Source organism: Delphinapterus leucas, chromosome 12 (genome assembly GCF_059928025.1).
Source record: "Delphinapterus leucas isolate spDelLeu-1000000601 "Yukka" chromosome 12, BTC_Dleu_Yukka2, whole genome shotgun sequence".
In the NCBI taxonomy this organism is placed as follows: Eukaryota; Metazoa; Chordata; class Mammalia; order Artiodactyla; family Monodontidae; genus Delphinapterus; species Delphinapterus leucas.
In genome coordinates, this window is record NC_143140.1 from 40,638,667 (window position 1) to 40,651,833 (window position 13,167).

Below are 13,167 nucleotides of genomic sequence, written 5' to 3' on the forward strand. Positions count from 1 at the left end.
CTGCCAATGCTGGGGATACGGTTCAAGCCCTGGTCCGGGAAGATCCTACATGCCACAGAGCAACTAAGCGCATGTGCCACAACTACAGAGCCTGCGCTCTAGAGCCCGTGAGCCACAACTACTGAGCCCATGTGCCACAACTACTGAAACCCGCGCGCCTAGAGCCTGTGCTCTGCAACAAGAGAAGCCACCGCAATGAGAAGCCCACACACCACAGGGAAGAGTAACCTTTGCTTGCCCCAACTAGAGAAAGCCCACGCGCAGCAATGAAGACCCAACACAACCAAAAATACATACATACATACATACATACATACATATACATACATACATACATAAATAAATTTATATTAAAAGAAAGAGCTGTATTTTTACTGAAGTTAATCTGTAAGTTTAGGTCAAATAAAATTTTTTATATGTATCTCAGTTTTCACATTCTTAAATAAACTCACCACAAAAATTATCTGGATTTAGCTTATTGCACATAGTTTTGTTTCATTTGATTAGTGAAGGTTCTCCAGGTAGAATACATGTATATATAAATGACATGTGTTGTTCTTTCCTACTGGAATAAAAATATATTTTCAGTGAATAAAAATTATAAAATTGAGAAATAATATAATAACCATAATTCTCCTAACTAGGAACAAACATTAACATTTTGCTCAATTTATTTCCACTCTTTTTTTTTTTAAAGAAGATATTGGGGGTAGGAGTTTATTAATTAATTTATTTATTTTTGCTGTGTTGGGTCTTTATTTCTGTGCGAGAGCTTTCTCTAGTTGTGGCAAGCAGGGGCCAGTCTTCATCGCGGTGCGCGGGCCTCTCACTTTCGCGGCCTCTCTTGCTGCGGAGCACAATCTCCAGACGCGCAGGCTCAGTAGTTGTGGCTCACGGGCCTAGTTGCTCCGCGGCATGTGGGATCCTCCCAGACCAGGGCTCGAACCCGTGTCCCCTGCATTAGCAGGCAGATTCTCAACCACTGCACCACCAGGGAAGCCCTACTTCCACTCTTGATTCTATACTTTTTAAACATTATGTTATAGAACTTTTAAAACATGTTCAAATAGAAAAGTAAAGTTAAATTTCATGTACCCATCACCAAGCCTCATGGATTATAAACTCATGGCCAGTTTCATCGCTACTCCCACAGACTTGCTTGCCACCTGCATTATTTTGAAGCAAATCCTAGACTTCATATCATGTCATTTATAATACATATATTTCAGTATTTATCACTAAAAGTGAGGAACTAAAATTTTTAAAATGGCCACACTCTCATTATCACATAGAAAAAATATGATTCCTTAATGACATCAAGTACCCAACCATCAGTACTTATTTACATTTTTCTGGTTGTCTTATAGTATTTTATTTACTTATTTAGTACTTGTTTACTTGTATAAATTGAGATCTAAAAATGCTCTTTAATTTATTATTGGTTGGTATATCTCAAGAAGCATGTAATCTGCAGGTTTCACCTTTACCGTGTTTTTATTTAGTTGAATTCATGTTTAATATTGTGTTTCTATACTCACTGACATTGGCAGTGTCCATGCCATTTCACTGGGAACTTCACAAAATGCTGCTTAATAATGCATAGTAATTCTTTCTTGCTGTACCCTAATTTATTAACCATTCTCTTCTGAGGCATAGAAGCTACTTGCATTCCCAGATTATAGGTGATCTTGAGAAAACACCTTTGTGTATCAGCCTATTTCTGAACTTAGAATTATTTCTTAAAAATTCGAGATGTGAAATTCTAGTACAATGGATAGATTTAGTAGGTGGTCCACTTCCATTCAATAGAAAAGTTTTTGCTTATGCTCTCTGTCTTAAATCCTTCCATATCTGAAATTAGACATTAGATTCTTTTGCATAGGGTTTTTAACAACACACACACAAAAATCATTCTTTCTGGTTTTAGGCAAGAAGAAAGAAAAGAGAAAGAGTTAGGAGAGAAGGAAGGAAGGAAGGAAGGTAGAAAGAAGGACCAAAGTGGGGGCAGTTTGGATAAAATAATAGACAGAAAATTCTAACCTTTCTTTACAGGCTTTTTTCTTAATATTGCACCGAGTTTTGTACTATCAAACACTACTGTAATTATAGCAGTTAGTATTAGAAAGGTTTTTGTTTGCTGTTTTATAGGAATTTTCTTGTTTAATCTTTATGTTCAAACTTAATTGTGAGTTATTCAAGCATCCTTAAATATATGGGGATATAATATTGAATTCTAATAAATGTGGGAATGGTCTCAATTTTTATTAACAAACATGGGGAAGTGGTCTCAACTCAGTTATTATACTTGGCTTATTAGAAAAATCAACTATACTGGAAGGAAATTGCTGTTCATCAGTGATATTTTCAGAAAATCATAAAGCTGTTTTTACTAATCAATGGGGAATTTCTATAGAGGCATGTGATCACAGAGGTGATATAGGAATAAAGTCATGTCACAAGTTCAGAAATACTGTGGACAGTGTAATTACTCTGTTTTTCTATTATTTATGTAGGGCTGAGTTACCACAAACATGATGTTTTCCTTAAATATTTAATAGGTAGTATAGTATTTTAAAAAATTCTAAGGCACAATTAAATAGCTTTGTTGCAGTTGAATTTGAATGAAAGAATTTATAGAGATCACATTTATAGGGTAAAGGTAAGATAATAAACCTGAATGGTATTATTTCCTTTTAGTGGAAAAAAACAGAAGAGTGAAATGAGAGGTGCAATGACACAAGTTTTCTCTTCTAAGTCTGGCATCTTTTGTTTAGGGTTGGAGTGTTTTGTCATGTAATGTTTCTATTTTCTGGAGAGGATCAACAAGATGATTAAACTCGGAGGAGCTGGGAGGGTTGGAGACATGTTTGCTGCTCCTCCAGCATACCCAGCTTGTTTCTATCCCAGAGCCTTTGTAACTTACAAATCCCTCTGCCAGGGGAACTCTGATCAGAACCTCACAGGGCTTTATCCGCGACTTGACTGAGTGTGGACTCAAATGTCAGGACCTTGGAGAGGTTTCCTCTGTTCATCTTAGTAAAAATAGTGCCCTCCTTTTCTCCCTAGTTACACTCTTACCTCTTACCTTGCTTTATCTTCCTTCATAGCACTCTTCACGTCCTGACATTATAGCCTCTAACTGTTTCATGCTCAGTGTCTGTCTGCTTCACTTTGTCTGTCTTCACAGTACTAAGAGCATCTAGAACAGCTCCTATTACAAAGCAGTCAATCAAGAATAAATACTTGTTGGATAAATTAGTGAATTGTTCGATAATAAATTGTTGAATAAATGAGTGAATGAGTGGTTTCAGATAGATATCATGGTTCTAAGTTTCCTCATACCTCAAACATTTTAACACATATTGAATAAACAGTTAAAACCTTTATAAAACAATTAAATAGTACAGATTCAAGGAATTTCATTAGTCATGGAAAGCAGAGAAAATATGTTACAAAATATTTTTCACTAGAGAATTAATTATAATGATATCCAGATGCAACACAGGCTAGCTGTTTAGATATATGTAAATACTTTTATTGCCCAAAGTTCTTTCTTACTGTGTATGTTATTTTAACAGTTTATCTGTTTAACAAATACTAATATGTACTTTGTATTTGTTGTAAGTATAAGCATATAATACAGACTTTTGAATGTAGGGAATTAAGTAAATTTATAGTTTAGATTTGATGCACTCAGATAAGTTTGCTTAGTAATTCAGCATATGATGTAAATCTATTTGCAAAGCAAGTTCTGGGAGAGGTATGTTCTATGTAGCAAAATGTTATCCCTGTTCTGTTGGAAAATATACAGAAGATCTTGTTTATGCAGATCTCTTATACAGAGATCATATATTCTCTCTAATATTTGAGTCTAACAAATGCATTTAAGGAAGATAATGAGGCTTTATAGGAAAAGTATCTAATGTTTATTTGTATTTTAGCTGGAAAAAGAAATAGAAGAGGTTGAGCTGGGGGCATCTTTTGGTTTATTTTATGTGGTTTACAAGTGCTATCCACTATTCAACTCTTCTTATGCCCTCTCATATTGAAGAATGAATCACTGTAAAGGTCACTTTAATTTTTAACCTCATCAGCATAGTTGTTGTTGTTATTGTTAATCCAGTGATGAAGAATAAATAATCAGGAGCTTTAAGATGGGTTATATGCTGCACACGTTTCCCTCTTGAGTTCATCCCACTTTCTTTAATACTACTACCCATGGAGCATTTATGTATTGGTCCCATTTTAACTCCAGGTTTTGCAGGATTAATGTAAATTCCAATAATGAATATCTTTTTATATTAACCCATTAGAGTAACAATTGGGCAAGCCAGTAAAATTGTAGCACAACTGTACCTTGTACATACTTTAACTGAAGGACTTATTAGAACTTTTCAATTATTTGTTTCCATGTTAATCTTCCCTATGCTGCTGTCACCTGAGAAATGAGACTGTCCTAAACACCTTTGTATCCTAAACTTTGCCCAGGCCTTGTTCATAGCTGAATTTTGATAATTCTTTGTGAAGGAATGTTTGTTACTGTGAGAAATATTCTTAATAAATTAATTCTAAATTTATTCTAAACTAAGTAATGTCCAATTTTAACATAAACTAATCATAATTGGATAATTTAATTGCATTGATTATTTACAACTGTTATAATTGACCTATTATTTTAAAATAGATCCTGGAAATCCAATGTACTTAATCCATTGTCCACTGGAGAACGGTTTACTAGAGCAGAATTATAAGTTCACAGTTCCATTAAGAGCGTTCCTTGTAGATCATAGTCATCCATTCTAGTGCTAGTAGTTGTTTCTTGGTCCACTGGTTGTGTTACCAGAGCATTTAAACTGGGAAATGAAAACAGGTTTAGCTGACAATATATAGGTGAAATAGTAGCTTAAATCAGTAACAATGAATTGTGTGAATGTCTTATAGGCTCAAGAAATAACCTGATATTTTAAATAGCATGTTGAATTGTTTCTAGTTTTCTATTTTGAAACTTGCATATAAGTTTGTGTCAAAGAAGTGATTCAACATCTCTCACTTCTCAAGTACTTGCTTGATGAATACATAATAACATTTTGAGTAATACTGTAGGATTTTTTTCCTTGTGTTGTTTTTAATGTATGTTTAAATATAACCATAGGAACTGTCGAAAGTAATAGAATATCATTCCTATTTAGGTGATTGCCTTTAGCAGAATAAAATATTTTCACTTAATCTATAATTTTAAAAGACATTAATTATTTTAAAATTAGGAAATCTGTAATACCAAAAATCCAGACAGAAAATGTCAGAAACACCATCATTCAATGCTTTGCTCATGAATAACAGGTATACAAAATTCCACTTTGAAGTATTAATATTCATGATTTCCAATTTTTTTTTTTTTTTGGCGGTACGCTGGCCTCTCACTGTTGTGGCCTCTCCCGTTGCGGAGCACAGGCTCCGGACGCACAGGCTCAGCGGCCATGGCTCACGGGCCCAGCCGCTCCGCGGCATGTGGGATCTTCTCGTACCGGAGCACGAACCCGTGTCCCCTGCATCAGCAGGCAGACTCTCAACCACTGCGCCACCGGGGAAGCCCTCCAATTGTTTTTAATAGAAATTTAGTTTTCCTGAAATTATCAATGTGAAAAAAACCCCTCAATCTCTATGAACCTATTTTTTTTCTGAAGGAGCTAAACTGACTCAATTAATGCATTAAAAAATAAATAAATCTCATAGAAATATTGCAGTGAGAGAAGAGATATTGTAGCAGTTTTAGTACAGGAATATTATTATTTATAAACCATCCATTGAGAGCTTACAATTAAATCAGATACGGATGGGAATGAAACAAAACAAAATAAAACCAAACACCCCCCCCCCCCACACACACACCCCCAATGTTTTGGAGCTCTGGCTCTTCTGAAGGATTATCAGTTGAGAAGTTTATTTTTTATCTGTCATTTGTGGCAAAGTTGGTAGATTTAGTCAGTATCATTTGAAATGATCAGCAGGCTTCCTTAAGCATTAATAAAATGACAGCTGCTGAAGCAGCAGCTGAATCTACTACTGCTTGTGTTTAATGCTTTCTTAATTGTCCCTATTCAGGTCCTACAAGTGTGAAAGAACTCTCCTTATTTAAGTAATAACTCAACTGACTATGTTACTTTCTATTGTGTACTACGTGTTCACTACTTGGTTTGGTGAAAAGTAACTATAAGGCATATTTTTCAAATATAAGCTTATGTTTTATGTGTGTTCTATGTGTGCTGGAAGTCAGTAGAAGATTCTGAGCAAGAAGTGATAATCTGGTATGTGCTTAAAAAGACCTTTCTGGTCTTTAGATGAAAAACAGACACTAACTGGGCAAGAATGAAAGCAGGGCATCAATTAAGAGGTCACTGCAAGAGTCCAGACAGTATGACTGGGAGGGTAGTGGTGGAGCGGGTATGCCATGTGTACAGAAGGTAAACTGTGTTTCCCTGAAAGTGCCCACAGAGGTAAAGCATTTGTTCACATCATACATTGTGAAGAATTTGGGAAAGTGTGCTGTCACTTATAAGTGTTATTAAAATTAATATACATAATTAACTAGCTTAACTTTCTTAACTAAATCAATTAAAATACTCCAATTTTTTCATATGCACTTACTACTTTAATTATTTTACCCATTTATTAAGCATTTCACAACATTATGGAAAAGAAAACAATGTTTAGAACTGGTTTTCCATTGTTAAATTGCAAGACCTTTCAGAAGTATGCATAAGATGTTTCACTGACCAGATGACATATTATAACATAACAGCGTTATGTTCTTTGATTCTTAGGACTTCATTACGAAGGTTTCCTCAACGTGATCAAATTTGCGGTCATTGTGCCATTCATGAAGATATGCTTTGTTATCTAGTTTTTGTATTAGGGAATTAGAACTTAGACCAATAAATTTTACCATTCTTCTTTAATCTTTAATGGGACTTTAATCAAAGGGCCGCTATTAGCTATATAACTCCATAAAAAGAATTATTCTGTTCTCCCTAGATGGTTAGTTCACTAGAAATTATATTAATGTACAAATAAATCTCATTTCTAGAGCAAGATCAGAAAAAAGTTTAATTTTAAAATTCTCTGAGTGATTTCCTTTTAATTTTCTTTGAACATTTTAGTAAGTTAAATTGAAACTGTATTCAGCAAACATTTACTAGGCAATTCCTTGGTGTCAAATTTTGTCCAATACCCTAGAGATGTTAGATTGATTATGATCATAGGGCTAAATAAGACAATTTGGAAGAGTTTCACGTAGAATGATAGAATAGTAAATTAATGCTTATTAAATTAATAAGATAGCTGCTGCCTAGGCATCTCTGTGAAATTTCCAGGGAGGAATACTTTACCATTTTCTCAGTTCAGTGATACGTGCTTTGATCGAAGAGAATGCCTGCAGGCTTCAAAGTGCTTATACTCTCATAATACAGTTGCAACAATGTGTGCATTCAAATCTCTCATCATATTAGGTGACTTACATGTGAAAAACTCAGAAAAAACACAACATAAAGTATTGTTACATGTTAAATTATATGGTTAAGTTTATAAGTGCATAAAAAATTTACTTAGGAGAAATTAATGTGTACAGAATGTTCAGGGAAGGCTACATTGGAGAAAGAGAATCGGAGATGTGTCTTATAGATTTATAAGATGTGTCTTACAGATGTGTCTTATAGTGGAGAAAAGGGGAGATCATTTGGGGGCAGGGGAGTATGATGCATTTGAATGATTGTACAGAAAAATGGTGGGAAATGAATATGGTTAAGTCATTTTTGGGATCGTACTTTCCTTAAACTCTCATGATTCTGGTTTTTTCATCTGTAAAAAAGGAAATCACAGTACAAATTTGAGCTGTTGTGAGAATTAATGGACGTATTATAGGCAAAGAATACAACACAATCTTGGCCCACAGTAGACCCATTTGATGCTAGCTACTGCTAAGATATTCTTTTTTTCCTCCTACTAATTCAGACTTCTGTCATCTCAGACTCTTTCTTCAAGATGTAATGCAAGTATAATTGTTTGGCATGGTCTTCTCTGACCCAGTCCGGTGGTAGAAGTGAGCTCTCCCTTTTCTTTGTATCAATACTATTCATGTGACACGTAACAATTTACTTATTTTTCTTTTGATGAAATCATTTCTTTTTTAAATCAATTTTGACTACTGGCTCTTTCTAATGCAGGAATACTTTATTCTTTAAAATAAAAAATCAGTGACTAAATCTATTTTCAAAGAATAGATTTAAAAGTTCTGGGATTATTCCATTTTGCCATCAAGGTCTTTTCTCCAAATGCTCTGTCTTTAATAACATGATGTTTGATGGGAAAATACCACATCTCTCACCATAAACCTCTTTAATATAATAACATCTTGATTAGATTCCAAAATAATTACATTATTAATGGATTTGTAATGAAGATAGATCTTAGTCACAGATAATGGTATAATGTATAAATAAGTGCTCATCTTTATTGCTGCAAGATAGTCCTGATATCTCATTTTGTAAATGGATTTTAAAAATGTACTTGGTGTGCAGTTAGATACTGCTTATTTTTGACAATTGATATTTGATAAATTTTGTGTGTTTTACTGTCAATAGTTAACCTAGTTCTAATTAATTAATCAATCAACATATAACACATTGAACTCTACTAACGAGGATGTGGTTAAAACAACCTGCTCTTATTTAAAAATAATTAATAGATTTTTAAGAGCAGTTTTAGGTTTATAATAAAATTGTGCAGAAAATAGAGTTTCCATATATCTTCTTCTATTCTACCCCCTTTCCCTACAATTTCTCTTATTATTAACAGATTCCATTAGTGTAGTACATTTGTTACAATTGATGAACATTTATTGATACATTATTATTAGCTAAAGTCCATAGTTTTCATTAGGGTTAATTCTTTGTGTTTTCCAGTTTTATGGATTTTGATAAATGCATAGTGTCATGTATTCATCATTACAGTGTCATGCAAGATAGCTTCACTGCCTTAAAAATATTCTGTGCTCTACCTATTCATCACTTTCCCCCTCCCCTGAACACTGGGAAACCACTGATCTTTTTACTGTCTTTATAGTTTTCCCTTTTCCAGAATGCCATATATATGAAATTATATAGTATGTAGTCTTTTTATACACGTTGTTCACTTAGCAATTTGCATTTTGGGTTCTTCTATGTCTTTTTATGGCTTGATAGCTCAGTTCTTTATGTTGCTGAATATTATTCCTTTATACACATGCACCAGTCTGTACTTTTTTTTAATTAAATGGTTAAAAGTGTGGGTTTATATATTTTGTTTCAAGCGACTAATTTATTTTATAATTGAAAGCATACTATATATTTTGTTTGTTTTTTTAGAATATAACTTTTTTTAGGCAATGCCAAGTAAATTTTGATGTATGTCTAGTCAATCCTATTAATATATACCTGTAGAACAACATTTTTGGAATAATACAGTAGTTTTGTTTTAATATATGTTACTTGAATTGTTTCCTCACTTTTGCTGATATATACTATGAATTTAAAAGTACTTTACCAGTTTAAAGCATACTCACTGACACTGTTTTTTTTTTTTTTGTGTGGTACGTGCGCCTCTCACTGTTGTGGCCTCTCCTGTTGTGGAGCACAGGCTCTGGACGCGCAGGCTCAGCGGCCATGGCTCACGGGCCCAGCCGCTCCGCGGCATGTGGGATCTTCCCGGACCGGGGCACGAACCCGTGTCCCCTGCATTGGCAGGCAGACTCTCAACCACTGCGCCACCAGGGAAGCCCCACTGACACGTTTTATATGTGGTGAAATTTTGCTTTCCATGTGCCTAGGAGGAGGGTGGGTTGCAAAGTTAAATGGCACATGATAAACTATGCTGAATTCAACCACCAAATCAGGAGCAAACCACCACTCTATTTTTTCCTTTTTTTTTTTTTTTTTTTAACCTGGAATCCTTGTTTCTTGTATTATCACTTTCCTTCCCTAACAAACTTGTTTACTTTTTCAAACCATCTCCCCTTTGTTGAAAAGGTTCTATTTGCATGAACTCTGCATCTGACCATCTAAATTCTGAGACTATAGTCTATCAATTCCTGCCCTTGCTTCTATATATTTCCCTTTCCACCTCTACATTCATTCTACATGAATGAATGATGTCTCCATGATTCCACTTCTGGTTTCTGAGATGCATGACATGGTTAGTTCTAGGTATCGATTCCAAAAGCTTAGGTTTATGTCCTTGGTTCCAATGCTCAATTAGTTCTATGACAATGAACACGTTTTTAACTTGTGTGGTTTCAGTTTCCTTATCGAAAAATGGGAATAACAGTAGTATTGCATAAGAATTAAATTTAACAATTCAAGTAACCTTCTTAGCACAATGCCTGTTGCATAGCAAATGCTCAAGTAGTATGAACAATTATTATTGTTAAATTGACATTCCTTGACTTATGAATGTGAAATATGATTGTACTCTTGCCAGAACCCTGAAGATTTGTTTTTCCTTGCTGGTTGTTAGGAAATATCTTTCTCTCTCCATTGCTACTCTCAAAGATATTCTATCCAAGCATCTCCCACCACCACCCACCTGCAACGCACAAGTGCACACAAACACATACTCAGAATAATATTGTCAACAAACTTAGCCTTTCAGAGAAGGTTCTTCCTTAAGTCCTCCAATAATCCCTGAGACAAGGAAACAGTAGAGGACCAATTTCATTCTTTTTTAAAAAAAATAAATTTATTTATTTTATTTATTTTTGGCTGCGTTGGGTCTTCGTTGCTGTGCACGGGCTTTCTCTAGTTGCGGAGAGCGGGGGCTACTCTTCGTTGTGGTGCGCGGGCTTCTTATTGCGGTGGCTTCTCTTGTTGCGGAGCACGGGCTCTAGACACGCGGGCTTCAGTAGTTGTGGCACGTGGGCTCAGTAGTTGTGGCACATGGGCTTAGTTGCTCCACAGCATGTGGCATTTTCCTGGACCAGGGCTCGAACCCGTGTCCACTGCACTGGCAGGCGGATTAACCACTGTGCCACCAGGGAAGCCCAAGGACCAATTTCATTCTGTTGTACATCTTTCTGTAGTTCTTTAAGATGAGCATTTCCATATATTCTCTGAAAGCTCCATATGGTTATAAAAATAAAAGAAATACAGAAATACAGATTCTCATCATAGGTTGGAATAGATGCATTTGTTACTTCAAAACATTGTAATTATTTATTTCAATATGTTAGAGCTTAAGTTCATCCCTGACAGATGGTTAAAACATGGCGAGTGAAAAGCATTAGTAATTTAACATATTTAAGCTACCTGGAAAATTAGCAACTTTGTGACAATTGAAAAATCATTTCCCAATGCGATTTAGGCAAGGCTGCAAGGATTTTCTTTAAATAATATAAAACAAATTAGAGAGATAGTAACAAAATTCAGGGGCCGTAAACAAAATCACTTAAAAGAGGATTTTCACAATGTTAACTACTTAAAGAATAAAACATTTTAACTGTGCTCCGTAGTTTTAAAACCAGAAAAATAAATGTTTCTCGATTATCAGCTAAATAATTTGAGGTAGTTATTATTATTTACAGTTTGACCAAAGTATTTATAAAATCATAATTGATATTGTTTTTAAAGTTTAAATTAAAAGTATTATGAGCAGGTTTAGTAGCATAATAATCCAGGTACTAAATGTACAATGGTTTCTTCAGTGTTTTTCATCCTATACAGTTTTTTCTTTCTATATCTACTTGCAATAACTGCTGATTTGTTAATCTAGAAACTCATTGAAATGAGTAGCAGAGTAAATCAGATGCTTCACTTCAAAGTTATGAATGCTTTAAGTGTTAACATGACTGTTGCTGAGACAATTCTTGAGTGTAAAGTCTTTGTTTTATTTAATATGGTTACTACTCGTTGTGACTTAGAACACTTTTTTCCTTTTTTGTGTTTCTCTCTACAGAAAGCTGACCTTGCAGTTGCTCCACTGGCTATTACCTACGTTCGAGAGAAGGTCATCGACTTTTCCAAGCCCTTTATGACACTTGGAATAAGTATTTTGTACCGCAAGCCCAATGGTACAAACCCAGGCGTCTTCTCCTTCCTGAATCCTCTCTCCCCTGATATCTGGATGTATATTCTGCTGGCTTACTTGGGTGTCAGTTGTGTGCTCTTTGTCATAGCCAGGTAACATGCTCACTTTTGTGATTTTTTTGGCAATTGTTACCTCCTTTTTCTAACTAATAATTGTCAAAAGTCACAATCAATGTTACTTTTCTTTTCCTTTATTTCCCGTGGGGTGCTGGAGAATAATGAACTTTTAAGAGTCATATAACTTATTATAATGTACTCTGATGCCTTTTTGGCAGAAAGCATGCTGGCTGTGTCAGTAAGCTATAAGTGTGGTAGAGTTTACTCTTCGGAATAAGAAGCTAGAAACAGTTCAAGTCACAGTGATATAAAAATTATTTCCTCATTTTGAAAATTTATCTTGAACCAGGTAGCAAAACACTATGTTTTATTTATTTGAATTAATAAAACAGTTATAAGAAAAATCAAAGTGGTAACATTTAAAAGGAGGCTTTTAAAAACAAAGGCTAATTAAAAATAAGCATTTTAAGTATAAAAAGACTACCATGATTTTCTACATAAAATTTGTCATTTTTTTTTGTTCACAGAATATATCACCACAAAAAATAGCCTTTATTTATTTATTTATTTATTTTTTGTGGTACGCGGGCCTCTCACTGCTGTGGCTTCTCCCGTTGCGGAGCACAGGCTCCGGACGTGCAGGCTTAGCGGCCATGGCTCACGGGCCCAGCCGCTCCGCGGCATGTGGGATCTCGCCGGACCGGGGCAGGAACCCATGTCCCCTGCATTGGCAGGCGGACTCTCAACCACTGTACCACCAGGGAAGCCCATAAATTGCCTTATTTTTGCTGACATGTAGGGTATATTTCAATCATAGCATCAGAAACTCAAATGCCTAAGTGAAAAAATACATATTTTTATGATGGCTTTTAAAATCTATGATATAGCTCAATATATGTTGCTTTTGCTACTTTACTGTCACTCTGGAAGTGGAAATTTGTAATCATTTTTCATTTATGCTTACCTCACTACCAAATTTTCAACAGATAGATTATTTTGA

The 13,167-nt window shown here is 34.9% G+C and overlaps 1 protein-coding gene across 1 annotated transcript in view; it reads left to right on the plus strand.

Annotated features, from left to right (window-relative positions):
* LOC111164031 (glutamate receptor ionotropic, kainate 2) overlaps positions 1 to 12,207 on the plus strand; it is a 195,836-nt gene extending 183,629 nt beyond the window's left edge. The window contains exon 10 of the mRNA XM_089921662.1: positions 11,980 to 12,207. Coding sequence (XP_089777788.1) covers positions 11,980 to 12,207 — 228 coding nt within the window. The remainder of the gene's footprint in view (positions 1 to 11,979) is intronic.
* The last annotated feature ends 960 nt before the right edge of the window (positions 12,208 to 13,167 follow it).